General features: G+C 51.7%; 1 protein-coding gene across 1 annotated transcript in view; it reads right to left on the bottom strand.

Annotated features, from left to right (window-relative positions):
• LRIG1 (leucine rich repeats and immunoglobulin like domains 1) overlaps positions 1-19,204 on the bottom strand; it is a 116,533-nt gene that overhangs the window by 2,457 nt on the left and 94,872 nt on the right. The window contains exons 10-16 of the mRNA XM_036497456.2: positions 17,057-17,128; positions 15,938-16,009; positions 12,435-12,598; positions 2,305-2,625; positions 1,391-1,672; positions 523-942; positions 165-290 (exon numbers count right to left, since the gene is read on the bottom strand). Of these exons, the coding sequence (XP_036353349.2) occupies positions 165-290; positions 523-942; positions 1,391-1,672; positions 2,305-2,625; positions 12,435-12,598; positions 15,938-16,009; positions 17,057-17,128 (1,457 nt within the window). The remainder of the gene's footprint in view (positions 1-164; positions 291-522; positions 943-1,390; positions 1,673-2,304; positions 2,626-12,434; positions 12,599-15,937; positions 16,010-17,056; positions 17,129-19,204) is intronic.

Here is a 19,204-nt window from a genome sequence, read left to right as displayed (position 1 = left end):
TTAGGTGAGGAAACCCTCCCTTCTGCCTGGGAGACACTACACCCAAAACAGTGACTTCCCGAGTGATAGGACCTTAAAGCTCTGCAGGCCTTACAAAGACCTGAACTGGTCCGGCGTTGGCCTGGGCCAGGGGCCACAGGGAGCACTGGGGGACTTGGCCTCACCATTGCTTTCGATGTGTCCGTTGGCCTGGTGGCCACCCTCGGTTCTGACCAGAGTTTCCTGCCGGTCTGAAAGGGTCCCCTGAGAAGAGAGGTAGCTTGGGACATCTGGTGGCACGATGGTTTCGTCTGCAGGGAAACAGGACAATGCAACATGAGGGGAATGTGACAAACCCACGCACGTATTCACCATTCATCCTCCCCGTCAAGGCTGTGTGGAGAGGACACGCAAGGGCCCTTCCGGAAGCAGCAGGCTGCAGAGCTCAGCTTCCTGGGATGACGACCTGGAGTTCTCCAGGGACCTGGCAGCACTGCCACGCTCTGTGTTGCAGCAACACCCCCGCTCACTCCTGCCACAGACCTGTGTTGGTGACGCTGTACTCCTCGCTCTTCTTCCTCGTTTGGTAGATGATGCACACCCAGACCAGTGACGTCAGCACGATGCTGCACACCACAGCGATGGTGAAGATGCCCACAGTGGTCCCGTCTTTCCTGCAGCCAGGGGTGGGCAGGATGCTCAGCTGGCTGTGTGCGCGCTCCGTGCCCAGCGCATTGGACATCTCGCAGGTGTAGCGGCCCGCATCCTCAGCCACCACATTCTGCACGACCAGCAGCTGGTTGCCCGGGGTGAAGTGGTGGCGCTCGGTCAGGCTCAGCGGCTGGTCTCCCTTGAGCCAGGTGATGCGGGGTGGGGGGCTCCCGGTGGCTTTACACTGGAAGGCCACTGTTTCTCCCACAGATACCACACGGTCTTCCAAGGGCACTGCCAAGGATGGAGTCTCTGCAGGAATTGAGATCATACTCTTACCACGGGAGACCCGTGCTTGGGGCCCCCTTCACGGAGTGTGGACTGCCCTCTGGCCAAGACAGAGCTGTGGACTCGTTCTTAACCAAGGCCGCACCCAGCCTGCCCAATGCAGCAGGCAAGGCATAGTTAAATGTCGCAGGCCTGAGTCTCACAAAGACTCCTGAATCACTGACAGCTGCCAATTTTCTTTAAAATCAAATGGAACCACTTGTTCCAGAAAAACTTTAGCAAGCCAAGACTCCAAAAAGCAGCAGCCAGTACAGTGGGTGCCCAGACTCCACCGGGCAATAGAAGCTTATCTAGGAGAAGGATCTGACACCTGCAAGTTCCCTCCCCACACACACCATTCATTCCCCCTCTCTATGTCTGTCTATCTGTCTGTCTGTCTCACACACACACACAGAGCTATCAGTGGCCAAACCTAGGACAGTGAGCGTGGCGTTAGCAGAGATGGAGCCAGCCAAGTTCTGGGCAGTACAGCTGTAAACCCCCATGTCATCTATTTTCACGTCGGTGATGAAAAACACATCATCGTCGGGCATGACATGCATGCGTCGCTCGCGAGCTGCAGGGAAGTCGGTGCCCCCGTCCTTCTGCCAGGCTATCTGCGGGTTAGGGTGGCCAGTGGCAGCACATTCAAGGCGGGCCATGGTGCCAGTACGGATGGCGATGTCATAGGGCATTTTGGTGAATGATGGAAACACTGTAAAACACAGATGCAGGGTAAGGTGTGGCTGATGCTGACACAAAGCCAGGGACATGTCTGGCACTCAGAACTCCCACTCCCCACTGCACTGGGCATCAGTCTACGCCCTCAGCACCACTAGTGCCATCGTCTGCCTGGGGCCCCCACTACCACTACTGAGTGCAGGGCAGCAGTTGCCAGGCTGCCCAGCCAGCAGCTACCCAGAAGCATCCTAGGGGCAGGAGGAGAGGAACTGCCCCAATCCTCTGCCTCAGCAGCTCGTCTGCCCTGTGGGTTCTCCCAGCGCAGGCCTGCGACTTCCCTGAGAGCACAGTATGCCAAGTGGCAAGGATGTGCACCCAAACCAGGTCCTAGATGACAGGCATGTCCATGGCTGCTGGCCAGGCTGCCACGGCAGGCACTCCACACATGCTAGCAATGATATCCCCCATGGAGAGCCACACAGGACACCCCAACAGACAAAGCCCTAGGTCCCAGGGGCCTAGTAGGCCAACAATGACATGCTCTTCCCTCCTGCTACCCAAACACGGCCCAGAAGCAGGCTGTCACAATGTCCCTGCTTTCCACAACCTTCCCAGCACAGGAAAGGAAACAAGCCTTAAAGGAATTCTGCACTGGAACAGCCATACCATTCACAGTGAGCCTGGCCTTGTGCGAGTAGGTGGAGCCGAAGTGGTTGGTAATGACACACTGGTAGCGGCCCTCATGCCCAAAGGTGACGTGGCGGAGGTGCAGGATGGTGGTGTACTCCATCACCTCCCCATCCTGTGCGCGCACGTGGGCGAAGTTCTCCATGTCCGCATTGGCCAAAACCTCATTGTCCTTCTTCCACGCAAAGGTCATTGGCGAGCTGCTGCTGCTGGCAGCTGAGCACGTGAACCGGATGTCTTTGCCCACCACGGCCATGGTGGTCTCTGGTTGGGTGATGATCTGTGGCTTTGGGAAGTCATCTGGGGAGACAAGAGCCAGCCATTAGTCACCCACAACCTTACAGCCACAGAGGGACCAGCTGGTGTTCAAGCTAACAGTGCCTGCACACCATCAGCTCCTCCCGGGGCCGTAACAGACAACGTGCAGTTCTGAGCAGAGTCTCCTCTGTGATTGGCTCAAGTATAACCCACCAGCCCTCAATTCTGTGACTCCAGTTTCCTGCAGATGACTACAACCAGATTGATCTCCTTGTTTTCACACAAGACATGCTGACAGCCAGGAAGCACTAGCCCTGATTCCATGGAGCTTGCTCTAAAATCATTTGATATGTAATCAAAGGATCAGTGTAAGGACCTCCCAAAACCTTCACCTCCCATTAAAGCAAATGAAAATACTTGAAAAAATGGTCAAGATACATTTTCCCCCTACAATTCTAAAAAATAAAAGGCTTACAACAAACCGTGTGTGGAGTGCTGATTCAAGAAAATAGCTCCATCTCAGCGGCCTTTTAGCTCATCCTAAACCCCACTGCCCTCTGCCCAACTCCACAGTGGCCCAGCAGCCTGACAGTCACTGCGGACCAGCCTGGGGTTGGAACTGCCTCGAACGCCCCATCTTCAGGACTGCTGCTATGATCCAGGGCGGCAGTCTGGCTTCTGTACTTGCCTGGCCTGAGGCTGCTCACTCAGCTAGGGAAGTCCAACTCCTGGGTGAATGGAATGCTGATGTCTGAAAAGCACTGGCAAATGGCCACATTGGTTAGCAAGGAACTCCCTCTCAAGTGGAGCAGCCATGACTAAACAGTGCCATGATATAGCACACGAAATCTCTGCCTGCAGTGCCAGCATCCCATCGAGGTGCTGGTTTGTGTCCCAGATGATCCAGCTCCTTGCTAATGCTTCTGGGGAAACAGCAGCAGGTGGCCTAGGTGCTGGGGGCACCTGAAAGAAGCTCTTGGCTTTGCACAGGCCAGGCTCTGGCTGTTGTGGCCATTTGAGGAGTCAACCAGCCATTTGAGGAGTCTCTTCTCTTTCTGCAACTCTGCCTTTCAAATAAATACATTAAAAAAAAAAGATGGAAGACTGGCTGAAGTGACTGAAAGACCTCTGAGCACTCATTAACCATCACGCAAACCAGCAAGGGGCCATGGGGCACTAAGCCAACCAACATTCCCTCACACACACACAGTGGCATCCAGAGTAGCTTCATTATTTAAATGCCCAAGTTTCAAAAACAAGTTACAAGTTACAAATCACCTACAGAACTGGAAAAAGCAGTCAACACAAACTCCCTGAAGGGACTTCGATCTTGGAGTTATTAAATTATCTAAGTCAGTGATTACAAAGGAACTCCTGACAACAATGTGTGACTGTGAGAACAGCAGCATAATTCCAGCAAGAGTGTCAGTGAAGAGACAGACATGACAAAAAATGAATCAAATATAACTTGCGGAATTTACCAGGACGGCAAATAAAATCGACGAGCCACTGGAGGGACTCTAGGGCCAGTGGGTCCGAGACACTGTCAGCTGACCTTATGCCCTGGGAGACACAGCAACACAAGTGGGCAAACCAGGGGCTGATGTGACTGTCCAGCATAACCACACGCACATCATGCAAGTCCAACAAAGAGGAACAGAAAGGCCCCACGTCACATTCACACATCCAAGTAAACTCAGAGATGCACATATGGATAAACTGCAGTCAGCTGGGCATTGCCAAAGCCAGAGAATGCTGGGAGGGGCCACAGTGCAATACTTGATCTCACCGGAGCGCCTCACACACTTCTACCCATGAACCGCAGCAGCCAGGAGGAGGCTGGGGGGTAGCCTGTGCACTGAGCATTCCATATCCAGCCACGGTGTTCACAAACAAGACATTTAAATATCCCAAACTAACACAAGACAACCACTTCCTAGCAGACCAGCCTTATAAGAAAGAGTAAAGGGAGCCCCCCCCCAGCTGACACACACACACACACACCCCAGATGGAAATTCACATGCAAATAAAGATAAGCACATAGATAAAGGTGAAAGCACACAGACAGTTTTTAGTCTCTCTTGTGATTTACCCAGTAACTACAGGGGCCAGCCTTATGGCACAATGGGTAAAGCCACTCACTTCCTGCAATGTGCGCATTCCATATGGGCTCCAGCTCCAGGTAAATGTATCCGTGCTCTTCGAGCTTATTTAGACATGCGGTATGGACCACAGTAACAAATTACGGAAAACGGATCTTAGCAGGGCCAAAAACCTTAATAAATCTGTATCATTAATTTTCGCTACACTACTCCCCATAACTATTAGAATAAAGGGACTGGTGTCGCAGCATCATCAGTCAAACCACCCGCTGTGACACTGACATCCCATGTGCGTGCCAGTTCAAATCCTGACTGTTCTGCTCCCCAGTTAGCTCCTTGTTAACATTACTGGGAAAGCAATGTGAGATGCCAGCAGGGTGGGAACCTCAGCTGGAGTTCTAGGCTCCTGGCTTTGTCCTGACCTAGCTCTGACTGTGCCAACCACCCGGGGAGTGAACCACCAGATGGGAGATCTGCCTCTCCCAAACTGCCTTGCAGATAAATAAAGGAGCCCTGTGGCATAGCAAGTTAAGCTTCCACTTGTAGCAACAACATTCCATCAGCTCCAGTTCAGGCCCCAGGTATTCCACTTAAGATCCAGCCCCCTGCTAAAGGCCTGGGAAAGCAAAGGAGGACGGCCAAGTCCTTGGACCCCTGCACCCGCATGGGAGACCCGGAGCAAGCTCTTGCCTCCTGGCTGCAGACAGGCTCAGCCATTTGGGTGGTGGGCCAGCAAATGGAAAAATCCATCTCCCTGCTTCCTTCAGCAACTCTATCAAGTGAAGAAAAAAAAAATCTTACCCTCCCAAAATACAAAACAGTAATAAACAAGATAAAGCAAAGAAAATCAAAATCTGCTGAGAAATTCTGTATCAGTAATTAAACATTTAAAAATAATGAAACACTACAGTCAAAAGGCTAGGCTTGCTGTAACATAATGGATAATGCACACGGGCCAGCTATGTGCTGTCTGTAAGAGTTTTTTTTTTTTTAAATATATATTTAAAAGCTCTTTGTATATAAAGGCAGAGCCAAAACTGACAGGATTTCTCTGCAGTACTATCAGACAAAACAGACTTCAAAACACAAGTTTTTACTAAAGAGAAAAAATAACACTTAACTAACCTAAAAGGTTCCAGCCATGAAGCAAAGATAGGAATTATAAATACACCTAAGAACAGGAGGAAATATCAAACCCGACGTGACGGGTCTGGGGAACTGTGGATGCAACCCGAGGCCGTGTAGGGAGCAATCTGCCTGCTCCCCGAGAGGCCCGACCTTGGCGGCCGCTGGGCAAGAGCAGGGAGGCCTTGCACAACAGCACCCACCACGCACACTTGACAGACGCCAACGGAACGCTCCACCTAACAGCAGCAGAACAAACACTCCTTTGAAGTGCACATGGAATATTCCCCGTCATATGTCACATTTCAGCTCTCAAAACAAGACACAATAAATTTTAAAAGATGGAAGTCATTCAAAGTATCTTTGCTGATGACAGTGGAACAAAGCTAAAAATCAAGAGCAGAAAGAATACTGCAAAAATAGTTTGTGGAAATTAGCGCACTCCTATACAGCAAAGAAATCACACAGGAAATTAGCTAATACTCTGTTTGGAATGGAGATGGGAACAAAAACATACCATACCCGAACTTGGAAGAAATTAGAAGGGTGCAGTATTGTAGCACAGCAAGCTCAACTGCCACCGGAAACAAGCATCCAATATCAGAGTGCGAGTTCAAGTCCCAGCTGCTCTGCTTTTGGCCCAGCTCCCTGCTAATGCGCCTGGGAAAGCAGCTGACCACGGCTGAAACGCCCCCATCACCCACCATGTGGGAGGACCCGGCTGGAGTTCCTGGCTCTTGGCCAAAGCCTTGGACATGTTGAAGCCTTTTGCAAAGAGAACTGGCACATGAAAGATGAATTCCTCTCCAGCTTTCAAATATGTAACTCTTTAAAAATTAGAAAAAAGGTAGACTATACTCAAAGCAAACAAATAGAAAAGAACAATGAGGAAGCCACCAAATGGAGAAAGCCAAGCCCTTTGAAATATGTCAACAGAACTGAAAAGCCTTCCGTTGAACGGCACGGCGGGAAGACTCACATTTCTGTAATCAAGAACGAAAGAGCACACGCCTCCCACCAGCCCGCCAGCAACCAAAAAGGTGATGGGACTCACTGAACAACAGTATGGCAGCAAATCGGTTACCCTGGAAAAAAACACAGAATTCCCAGAAACCATAATACTGGCTCAAGAAGAAATAGAAATTCTACAGACATTGACAAGAGACTGAACTAGTCATTTTAAAACTTGCCATGAAGAAAAGCCCAGCTGCACATGACTGCTGTGGTGCAGTTCCTGAATGAAGGATCAGCGGCAATCACCGCCTACCACCCCCTCCCCGGCCCCACACAGCTACGGAAACAAGGGTGCGAAAGGGTTTTTTCCTTCCTCCTGCCACTGTGGCAGAAGGTCTGGGGTTTTATCCACTGGACACATAGAGTCCCCTCCTGCCACCATCGCAGGAGCTCTTTTTCCCTTTTTTTCTAAATGAATCCTGCTTTGCAAACAGGAAAAAGAAAAAAAAAGATGGGAAAGAAGAGATTATCTCTGAACTCATTCCGTGTGACCAGTAATGTAATCAAGAACCCAGACCCACTTCCCAAAATCCTACACACAGAACAGTCTCACTTGTGAGCGTAAGTATAAAACTCCTTAGGAAGAACATTAACTGAATCCTCAACATACAAAAAGCAGTATATCCCACGACCAAGCTTGATCCCGGGAAAGCAAGCTGAGTTTAACATCAAAACCCAGAGTCAGGCAAACAAGCTCACTTCAACCAAAGCAGAAAAAACTTGACAAATTCCAACACCTTCCCAAGATAAAAATGTTAAACAAATTAGAGCTAAGAAAGGAACTTCTCGAACTTCATAAAATTCATCTACAGGGGCTGCCACTGCGGTGCAGTCAGCTCACCACCCCACACGAGAGGCAGTTCAAGTCCCTGCTGCTCCACTTCCACTCCAGCTCCTTGCTAACGTGCAGGCTACGGTAGCAGACGATGGCAAGTACATGGGCCCTGCCACCCTTGTGTCACACCTAGATGGCTTCAACCCGCCCTAGCCACAGCCACTTCTGTCCTTTGCAGTATCAGTCAGCTGAGCTTCAGTCTCTCCCTCCTGCACTAACCTCCTGCCTGTCAGAAAGATTTTTAAAAGGTTATCAAGTTCCTATATCTAAGGTTACACTTCATGGTGAGACAATGGACGCCTCTGCCCAATGCCCACACCACTTTTGTTCAACACTGCATTGGAACGTCCAGCTAAATCAGATAGGCAAGAAAAAGAAACAAAACCCATTCCATGGACAGGAAGACAAGAAAGTCTTTTGTTTTTTCAAATGGCATGAAGGTCACACAACAAAGTATGTCAGCCTAGCCTGTAATACCCAGAACTGGACTGTATTTCTATGCATTAGCGGTGAAAACCCAGGAGATCAAAAATTCCATTGGTAGTATCAACAGAGTGAAAATATGAACACCTTTAACCAAAAAAGTACAAGATTCACATCACAAGCTACCAAAGTATGAATGAAAGTTTTTAAAAAGCTAAGTATCAGTGGAAAGACACCTACTGCCCCTGGGTTGGGAAAGCCACGCTACCACGATGACGGACTCTCCAGAGAACATTCAGTCTGTGCCCTACCAGAATTCCCAGAAACTGGAAAACTGATCCAAAAATGCATCAGGAAATGATGAAGAATCCAAATAATCAAAGCAGTCTTAAAAAATGACTAAATTAAAAAGGCTCCATCCAGAGCTAAAGTTATAAACCTCTTAGAAAAAAATACTGGAGTACATCCTTGTGACCTCGTCTCAGGTCTTCAGGTCATAGTTCCTTAGCTAAAAGACCCAACGCACAAATGGCACGATTAAACAGAAAACAGATTCCACCAAATGCAAAACTTGAACAGATAAAAGTATGTACTGGCAAATCCCATGCCTGATGAGGGTCTGATAACCCATAATTTTGAAAGAACTCTTTCAAGCAAATATAAAAAGACTGACAAATGATTCCAACAGCTGGTTTTGCAAATAATTTGTTCATGAATTTTTGTGATAATATTACTCCTCAGAGCCAAAACTATGATGTAACATAATGTTCACCATCTGATCGGCACACACGAATTGCATATCTCTGTTATTTGTCATTAACAGGGAAGTGGGGAGGGGGACGATATAGCATGGTGGATTAAGGTGACACCAGCATCCGTTATGGGTGTTGGTTCATCTCCCGGCTGCTTCCCTTCCCGATCCAGCTTCCTGCTTATATTCCTGGGAAAGCAGAAAGCTGTGGAGGATGACCCAAAAAGTCTTGGGCCTCTTACCCTCTGGAGACCTGGAAGAAGTTCCTGGCTTCAACCTGGCCTAATCTGGCTGTTGTGGTGACTTGGGGAACGAGTCAGCAGATGAAGACCTGTCTTTCCCCCCTCTCTCTGTAACTGTCTTCCACATAAATAATTTTTTCTTAAAGGGAAGAAGAAAGAGGTTATCATGCTGACATAGTGAGTTAAGCTGCTATGACCTGTAGGGGCACGAGTTCAAGTCCCAGCAGCTCCACTTTGAATCCCTTGCCCCACTAATGACCTAAGAAAAGCAGCAGAAATTGGCCCAAGTGTACAGGCCCCGGTACCCAAATAGCAGACCTGTATGAATCTCCTTGCTTCTAGCTTTGGCCTGGCCCAACCCTAGCCATTGCAGCCATCTAGGGAGTCAACTAAATAAAACTTTAAAAAAAGTGAAATACTAAAACATGCTATGTGGGAGGCGGGGGAGAGTGAATGAGAAAAGTCAATGAGTGAAGTGGCTGAACTGGCAGTGTCCACACCAGGAGGGTGGTGGGGCCAGGCCCGGTTGAGTGCCTGCAGAGCCTGGGGCAGGGGAGAAGACGCTGTGACCACTAACGGGCCAAGTATACGTTCTAAAATCAGCACTGACGCTCATCCAAGTCTTGAATATTCTGAAAGCCCACTTAACAGCCCATTTCAAAGAGGTGAATTTTTTAAACAGGTAACTTGAGCTCCTGCCACAAACAATATGAATGCAGGTTTCACATGGGCCAAATTCATCTGCTCTGAATGTACATCGTTTGTATTCTCACATTTAGTTCTAAATATCACTCATCAGTTTTAAAACATTTTGGGGGCATCCTACCTTCTCTCTCAATCGTCCCTAGTGCTTAAACAACTACTCCTGTGCCTTTCTACCTTTTATATCTCCGTATTCTGAGTGCTTCTTATGTAGCCATCGTGTGGTTTACAGCCTCCTCTGACCCCTCAGCACAGCATCTGTCCAGTTCATCTGTGTCCTGGGATGGACCGGGAGCTATGGAGCCCCCAGTGTTTGGCTACACTGCCTTTTGTTCCTCCATCCATGAACTCTCGGGTGTTTGCGTTGCTCCCACTTGGCGGCTGTTAGGAATGACACTGCTGTAAATATTCATGTGGAGGTTCTGTGAGGCGTGACTCCTTGCTCATGGGTCTGGACCTGTGAGTGACAGTGTTGGGTCACACAGCGATCTGGTGTTAACGGAGGACACTGAGGCTGTCCTCCAAAATGACAACACCAAATTCCACTCCCACCTTCACCTCCAGGAGACCTCTGATTTCTCACTGTCCTCACCACTGCCTGTGGGTTCCAGCTCTCCTCGTGGGCATGCAATGCTCTGTCACAAGTTTTTTTAAAAAAGGTGGGAGACCCAAACAGGTTGAACCATTCATCTCCTGCCATGTGCTAACACAACGGCCATCAACACATCACAGCGGTGTTGCCAGAGGCTTGAGTGGCAGTGCAGATGCAGGCACGAGATGGCATATAGCTACTGCCATCCACACTATCAGGTGCACAGGCGGCAGGCTGGGGGGCAGCAGTTGGGGTCCTCCCCTCTCACCCACAGAGAAAGGCAGCCCCATACCAGGAAGGAACAAGGAAACCACACAAAGCTCTGGAAACTTTTTTTTAAGCTTTAAAAATATTTTTAGGGCCCGCCGGCGTGGCCTAGCTGCTAAAGTCCTCGCCTTGAACGCCCCGGGATCCCATATGGGCACTGGTTCTAATCCCAGCAGCTCCACTTCCCATCCAGCTCCCTGCTTGTGGCCCGGGAGAGCAATCGAGGACGGCCCAAAGCTTTGGGACCCTGCACCCGCGTGGGAGACCTGGAGGAAGTTCCTGGTTCCCGGCATCGGCACAGCACCGGCCGTTGCACTCACTTGGGGAATGAATCATCGGATGGAAGATCTTCCTCTCTGTCTCTCCTCTTCTCTGTATATCTGACTTTGTAATAAAAATTTAAGAAATAAATCTTTAAACAAATATTTTATAAAGCTCTATTATCTAAAAGGCAGACACACAGAGAGGAACATCTTCCTCTCACTGCTCCACTTCCCAAATGGTCACAACAGCCGGGTATGGGCAGGTCAAAGCCAGGAGCCAGGAACTCCACTCAGGTCTCCCCCATCAGTGGTAGCGTCTCCAGCACCTGGGGGCTTCTCCTGCCTTCCCAGGCATCAGAGCAGGGAGCCGGACTGGATGCCGAGGTTTGCAAGTAGCAGCTTAAACCACCATAAACCAACACCAGCTCAAGGCTTGACGAACAACCCACGGCCACACAGCTATCCTGCACCTACACACGGGAGCTGGGCACCGCCTCACCCTGTACACAGAAGCCTCTGAGCAGCGGGACGGCCCAACTTGGCGTGGAGGGCTGCTCCGCATAGGAGCTACAGCAAGCCTGCTCTCCAAAGCAGTGCTGCCAGGGGGTGATGGGCAGCTGTGCAGAAAGAACACACCCGCTTCTTGCCCCCACACTCCCTCAGGTGTGCTGCCTATGGTGATGGCCAAAAAGGAGGAGGGCGATGTGACCCACCAAGGGCCCCAGAGCTCCAAGTGGGTGTTGTTGGTGGGACGGCTGCAGCATGGTTCCTGAGGCTCAGGGCAAACAGGCAAGGACTCAGAGGAGATCCAGCCTTGCTCCTGTCCAGAGGCCAGGGGAAGCTGGATACTGTCCCTTACTCTGCCCCCTTCCTGCTGACTGTGCGGCTGTCACATTGCTGTGCAAGCTGGGGGGTGTGTGTGGGTGTGTTCGCGCGCACACTTGCAGCTGTCCAACATTTTCTGTGCTCTTTTGCCTACCAAACTTGCGTCTTCACCATCCTGGTCACATAGATGGCAGAGCCACATTCCACAAATCAGAAGGAAAAAGGAATTGAAAGCTACAAGTACAGACTTCAGTGGTTTGGAGAAACGGCAAGAGTACAAGTCAACACGAAGGAATTATTTTTACTACAGCGACTGTTCTCCTGAGACTCATTCTTCCTGTATTTAACCTTTCATTCTTGGGGCTGGAAAAAAACACACATTAAAACCCCAGCTTCGCACACCAAGTAAGCTCCTTGGCTAAACCCAGGCACCAGAGCCCTTCTGAAACAACAGCGCCAGCTTCCTGTAACCGACTACTCTGCTCCCTTCTGATTAAATGCATGCACTCCAATGACCGCATAATGAGGCGCTGTACGGTAAACACGACGTGTGGTTCCAGTGGGAACTAAATTGCATCCAGCAGCCAACCAGCGGCCCTGGGCTGGGGTTTGCCTCCATCCCAAGAATTAATCCCATAATGAGGAGTTCCTCCTGGCTTCCTGGCCATTCATTCGGAAGGAGGGGCAAAACATATGAGGACGGGCTCACCGCACACGAAACTCTCCAGTGGCACTGCGAAGATGCTCTGGCCCTTCAGGGACTCCGGATGGGCACAGGTGGCGGAGACTGAGGCCTGCAGCGTCCTGCTCATGATCCACGGAGGCAGCCACTTCAGCTGGCAGTCACACAGGAAGCTCTCACTGCTGATGTGGCTGAAAGGAAAAAAGAGCAAGCAGCGGACACTTAAAGGCTGCTGCTTCTGATGGAGCAGCGGGAGTCCAGGCCGAAACCCTGCCCGTCCCAAGCTCCTGGAGCTGTGGGTGCTGCCAGGCCATGTCCCACGGCACAGGGGTCACGTCCCCTGCCCCTCTGGCCTGTGGCCGGCCTCAGAGCATCCAGCAGGGACCTGTCACCTTTCAGGTTTTTCCCACTCAGAGTTTCCAAGCCTCGTGCTTATGCCTGCGCCCCTCGCCTGCACCCGCGGGCCACCCCCGAGAGCAGCGGCTCCCTGAGAGGTACTTGTTCATTAACTGCCCCTGCCCAGGGAGCATGAGAATGTGCAACGTTGGTTTTGTGACGTTCCAACCAAAACAGACAATATTTTCTTTCTCATTTCTCAGCAACTTAGAGTCAGCTCTTTCAGCAGAAATCAGAAGGGCCATCTTGGTGGACATTCCTTCCTAAGGAGTCACTTGAAGGAAGCTAAGTCAACGCCGGTGTCTCGCTGCCCACCTCCTGGGAGACCTCAGCGCTGGCCCAGGACAGGGCAAAGACCGAGAGAACAAGCACGCGGGCTTCCCTGGCATCGGCAGCCTCGGGTAGCCGATGACAAAAAGCAGAAAGCGCAAAGGATGGCCCAAGGCCTTGGATCCCGCACTCAGAGGAAGCTCCTGGCTACCTCCCCCTGGCTGTTGTCATCATCTGGGGAGTGGACCAGAGGATAAAGGATCTCTCCTTCTCCCTCTCCCTCTCTGACTTTCAAATATAATAAATCTTTTAAAAAGAAATGACAGAAGTGTCACACAGCCAACAGGACAGTGGAAGTCCCCTCTCTGCCCACCACTGCCCTCTGACATCTACAAGCAGCCCAGTGGCTGCTTCTGTGTTTCCATTTCTCTGTGTCCCCGCAGCAGCATAAACTTCTCAGCTGGTGACCAGCAAGGAGGAACAAACTTGCAGCCAAAGAATTCATGGCTGAGTAAATGAAATAAAATCTTCTTCACCCTCCAACTCCTCATCATAGCCACGTGAACTGGGCTTCTGAACTTACTCAACTGATTCTGCAAAGTGCTTTTCCAAAGACGCACATAAAATCTCTCACAGCCATTAGATTCTGGATGCTGGCCTGGGGCGGAGCTGGAAATCGGCATGAGCTCTTGCATCTGTGTCTGATGGGCAGCAGGCTGTTAGAGATGTCCACTGCCTCTGCCGCCACATCCCTCTCAGCCCCCCAGCAGGGGTGCTGGCTGGGCACAGCTCTGTGGGGAGGCTGTGCCAGGCATGGCGGAGCTCAGCAGCCTGAAGGAAGGGCCAGGGGCAACATCCCACCATGAAGAGCCCCTGCAGCTCCCATGCAGGCAGCGCTTGGCGCAGGTTAGCAGGACAGCAGGGACACTGAGGGAGAGGGAGAGGCTGCCACCGCAGGGAGACCTCACACCGTCAGGGAGCGGGGAGATGTATTTCATTTGAGCCAATGGAACAGACGTGGGAACACAAAAAGCACATTGGTCCTGCATGGAACGTGTGCATGGTGGACAGCATTAGGCCTCAACTCATGTGCAGTGGACCAGCGTGGCCTCACTCTGCAAGCTCTTCCACCAGGAAATCCCCTCAGGGAGAATAAGTAGCCAGACTCCAACCCTGATGGACACTGGAAGGGGACAGGGTCATCCTGCAGGTTGAGCAGGGAGCCACACAATAGTGAGGTCACTGCCCTTCCCTCCAACAGACACATGTGTCAGAGACCAAGCTCACTCCACTATTTGGTGGGGGCCTCACGAACAGCCCAGTTCAGCACCCACAGGCACCTGGCCTTCCATGGCTCACCCTCCAGCCACCCCGTTCCTTGCTGGCTCTCAACATGCATTTTCATGATTCCGACTCCGTGTGTTTCCAATCATCGCTGGTGGAAATTCACCCGGAGGATGACTAAGTATGCAGGATAACCTCCCTTGATTCGGAGAGGGGATGGGCAGAGAATGACCATGTGGAATTAACCGCTCCTCCCATCAGAGGACAGGCCCAGGCCCAGCCTCCACCAGACCCAGGCAGCAGACCAAGGCTGAGCCTCCAGCACAGCAGGCACAAGTGAGCTGGTTTTCAGGGAAATGGGGATAGCATCAAAGGAAAACCTCATCTTTCCCCTCCTTGACCCAGACCTTTGGTGCACCTGCCATTGCACCACAGCTCCTAGAGAGAACAGCCCCGAGCACCCTGTGCACTCTGGGAACCCTGTTGGCCTTCTGCAGCTCATGCTTCACCCTTGCTCTTAGCCTCCCAGGACATTCTGGAATCATCTCGTCCTCTTCCTCTGCAGACTCCTTCTCACCCAGGCAGCAGACAATGGCAGGACCACTGTGGGCCACAGAAAAGACTGCACTTGGATCAGAGCAGCCTGAGGCAGCTGCCACCTCCTGCTGGAAGCCCCTGATCATGCTAGAACAGTATCTGCTAAGGAACTCCACATCCCAAGGCAAGTGCTGGGGAACCTCTCCTCCCACATAGGAATGCTGCTCGCTGCTCCACTCCAAACCACAGGGGCCGCGCCTCCTTTTCAGCTTCCCACCCTCCCTGCCCAGATCCTGGGTCCACCATGAGTGGCCTTGGCATGTGATGAGATCAGACCATGAAGGCGGCCATCCTTGGGTGCATATCCTTTTTACACACCATTAGGGATAGGATTTTGTGGCTGCAGACTGACATAGAGGAAAAACTCAGGAACCTCAGGCCCGGCCTCCTAGACTAGCTTCTGTGCCTGCTGGGACATCGGCAGTGTCTTCCAGCCACGGGCAGAGTCCACGATGGCCTTACCCGACCCGTGAGCCACTACAGGGCCTCCAAGCCTCTGGCCTCACTGCCAGCCCTCCAAGCTTTAAGAAAGACTTCTCAACGCAGGCTCTTCAACTCCAAAAGGCACAGCCTGTTCCTGACGTAATTAAAGGGGTGATTATCCACTTTAGAGAGAGGGTTTATTTCACATTATCTGCAACAGCGGTTAGCAAATTACAGCCGGCAGGCCCACTGCCTGCTTTTGTTAATACAATGTAATGGCCCCCAGCCACACCATTTGCTCGTGTGTGACTGAGTGGCCCTGACTGCACAGCTGAGCAGTCACGCAGAGCCTAGAGCTCACAACGTCTGTCCTTGCTATGAGGCCTCTCAGGGCAAATTCGCTGCCCTGGATCTAGAGAATGCCCCACAGGGCTTTTCAGTTTCAGAACAACAAAACTCAGGTCCACCCACAAAGGTCACGGCAGGTAGTGCCCTTACAGGTGCTTCAGCCCTGAGCACCCACCCAGGCGCAGCAGAGCCGCGAAACCCCAGGCACTTACAGCTCTTTGAGATTCTTCATCTTCGCAAAGGCATCCAGCTGGACAGACCTGATGGCGTTGTCTCCCAGGTTTCTGCAACAGAACACAAGGACTTTGGCACGGGAACCCTTCAAAGGAGCTACATGTTTGAACCAAAACATTCATGGGTCCCTCAGGTCAGCCCTGGTTGTCCCCAAGGCACACAGCCCTGGGCAAACCCACGTTCTCCTCTTTCAGGATGCAGTGGTCACTGCCCATGGACTGACCCAGGCACAGGGGACATCTGGGGAGTGTGGTAGGGGGAGGAAGGGTTCCTAAGGTCTCGTGGCACAGCAGGGTCACCTGACCACAATTAGTGTTTCCAAACAGCAGGCAGAGAGGACACTGCATGTTCCCAGCACAAAAGATGTCACCAATGTTTGATGGAACGAACATGTCAGTTACCCTGATCTTACTACACCTGCGTGTGTGCTGACATGCTGCAGGGCAACCCTGTTAAGTCTGGACAATTGTTGTGTGTCAAGTACAACTAAACAACACATTTAAACACAACAGCTGAGGCGGAGGCCTGCTCGGCAAGCCCGCAGCACAGCCTGTGCTGGCAGCGTAAAGGTCAAACTGGATTCATAAGGGAAGCAATCTGCAAAGCAGAGACAGGACACATCCGCCCCAGATGGCAGCGACATGGCCATTTCAGGGCTAGCTCTCTCCTCCTTAAGTGTTTCCGAGGCTGCCCCTGTGGTCTCTCAGGTGAGGCCTGGCAGGCCCTGAGCAAGCCGCCTTGGTGGGGACCCTGGGCCTGGTCCAGGCCAAGTGCCCCCAGGGGAGTGTGTGTTTGTTGGGGGGTTGCTCACGAGGGAGCTGGGGGCACCAGTGCAGTTCCGGGAGGAAGGTATTTATCCCCATGCCAACTGTGGTCACTGGGAGCACACCGACTGGCCATATGTTCTGTAGCTGTTCCTGGCATGGGCAAAATAAAGGCCAAAGTTGAAGCCGACTCCTAATGAGAAGGAAGCAGCTGGCGTTTCCAAATAGCCTGTTTCTCGGTTTACAAAGACGCAATTAGATCGCAGGCCGACTGCCCCGGCAGCCGCAATCTGGCAGGCCTGTGCGTCAGGCAAGGTCTGGCAAGATACTCACAGGTGCTCCAGGCCTTCCAGCCCTGAGAACGCTTTCTTAGCCACGGACTTGATCTTGTTTCCAAATAGAGTCCTGCAGTTTCCAAACATCCAGAAATGGGGTGGGGCAAGGGTGGAGGACGAAGCAGGGTTGGGAGGGAAGAGGAAAAAACACACAATTAGAGGGATGCTAGAAGAGGCAGGTGGCAGCTGACCTGCTCTGAGCCCAAGGGGCTCAAGGGTGCAAGCCTCCCCCTTTTGGAAATGGAATACTTTCAAGTTCATCCAATAGTGACGACAGGCTGGGACTGCACGTGTGGCCTGGCCATATCAAGTGAAAAGCACCCTGTCTGGCTCAGGCTGTCCCTCCCCAGGGACCACTCAAAGGGGCCCAGAGGGGGCGGCCAGGCCAAGGCTTTGCAGGAGAGCTGGTGACGATATGTATGGAGCAAAAAACTATTAACTGCTGTGAGAACTGTGTTCTGAGAAAGGGTCTTCGAAGCCACAAGAACACAGCAGGGCAGGCTCTACAGCTCTGTGCACCCGAGGTGGGCCTGGGACCCAGACGTAGCTTCAGCAAGCCACTCCTCAGCCTACGAGAATGACCCTCAGGGCCTCCCGAGGTGCCCTGCAGCAGAAGCCTGGTGTTTCAGTGACATCACTGGGCCACAGGGTCGTGATCTCCCACATGGCTGTCCTCACAAGGCTGTCCTCAAAGGTCAGACCACAAGGCCACATAATGCCTGCAACCGTAAAAACGACTCCCACTTCTTGCAAATCACATTCCCAACTTTGGCGGCAACTTGAAAATTTTGTCTTTACATACGTATTTCTTCACAGAGTATAGATTATTCACTTACAGAGTACAGGAAAAAAGCAATGTATAGGAGCAACACTGACACTGTGAGACCTGGTTATTATTTCCATCCTTGTCTACTTGTCCACACTTTGAGAACAGTGGCTTTCCTCCTCACTACTTGTTCAACCCTTCACTTATTTGGAGGGCCCAACTGGGGATCACAAACAAACCCTGAAAATCAGAAAAATTAAAAGAAAAATAAGAAAAGGCTGCGGCCAGGTGGGTGTAACGGAGGGTGGGGGGTATCATTATGCTCTTAAAACCATGTCAATGAATAACACATTCGCATTCTGTAAATACAATGAAAGAAAAAGTGAAGTTTTCCTAGGCCAATGTCTGCCCCTTGCATCCCTCGGGGACGTGATGAAGGCCTCCGACAGCTGCCACCTAAGGCAAGCCTGTGTTGAGGCCGGGCAGCTCCTAGATTCTGGGAATGACAGCACTCCAATTTGCCCTCCCTGTAGTCAGGTTCTGTGACAAGAAGCCACACAGACACCCTCCCTCACCCAGGACACAGTCCACTGCCACAGAACAGCAGGAGCAATCTCCAGCCACACGGGCCCCAAGCCTTGTCCATTCCACACACTGACCTGCAGGGCCTGCTGACACTGGGAACTGTGAGGGAGGGGAACCTCAGGGGCAAGCTGTGCGGGGTCAAACTCTCCAGGATCCCACCGGGCGCAGGAGAAAGATCTGGAGCCTTCTACCTGCACCGAGAGGCAGATCCTCACCAGCCCCCTTCCCGAAAGGAGGAAAGGAAATGAGCCGGGAAGAAAAGCAGAGATGCCGAGCAGCCTCACCACAGCTCGGCACACGCGCCCTGGAGGGCCCCTAGAGGCAGGTCTGGCCAGGTCTGCGGACGCCGCTGCCTGCAGGAAGCTGGCTCCAGTGGGCGCAGCATCAGGCAGCACCCAGAGCACACCTGCTCCCAGGGGCATCCCAAGCAGCCTCAGGCTGGCAGCTTCCAGGGCCTCATGGCAACAGAAACACACTCCTTCCCCTGAGGCCTCAGGGGAGAGATTTTCAGACAAAGCCAACAGGCCTTTTCCTTCTCTCTGAGGCCAGTGTGCCCGAAGACTTCCTGAAAGACTTCCTGGAACCTCCCGGAACCTCACTCGAGCCAGCCTTCATACCATAAAACAGACCAACCAGACATGAGGAAAGCCACTTCCTTCAGACCAGAACTTGCCAGCAAGTGACAGTTCGTGGGGCACAGAACCCCAAGAGTTTCTGTGAGTCCTGCCAGCTTCCACACTTACTCATGTCCCCTCAGGCCTGCCACTGTGCACTGCAGGTCCCAGTAAAAAAAAA

Source organism: Ochotona princeps, chromosome 21 (assembly GCF_030435755.1).
Source record: "Ochotona princeps isolate mOchPri1 chromosome 21, mOchPri1.hap1, whole genome shotgun sequence".
Classification (NCBI taxonomy): domain Eukaryota; kingdom Metazoa; phylum Chordata; class Mammalia; order Lagomorpha; family Ochotonidae; genus Ochotona; species Ochotona princeps.
This window is presented reverse-complemented; position numbering and strand designations above follow the sequence as displayed.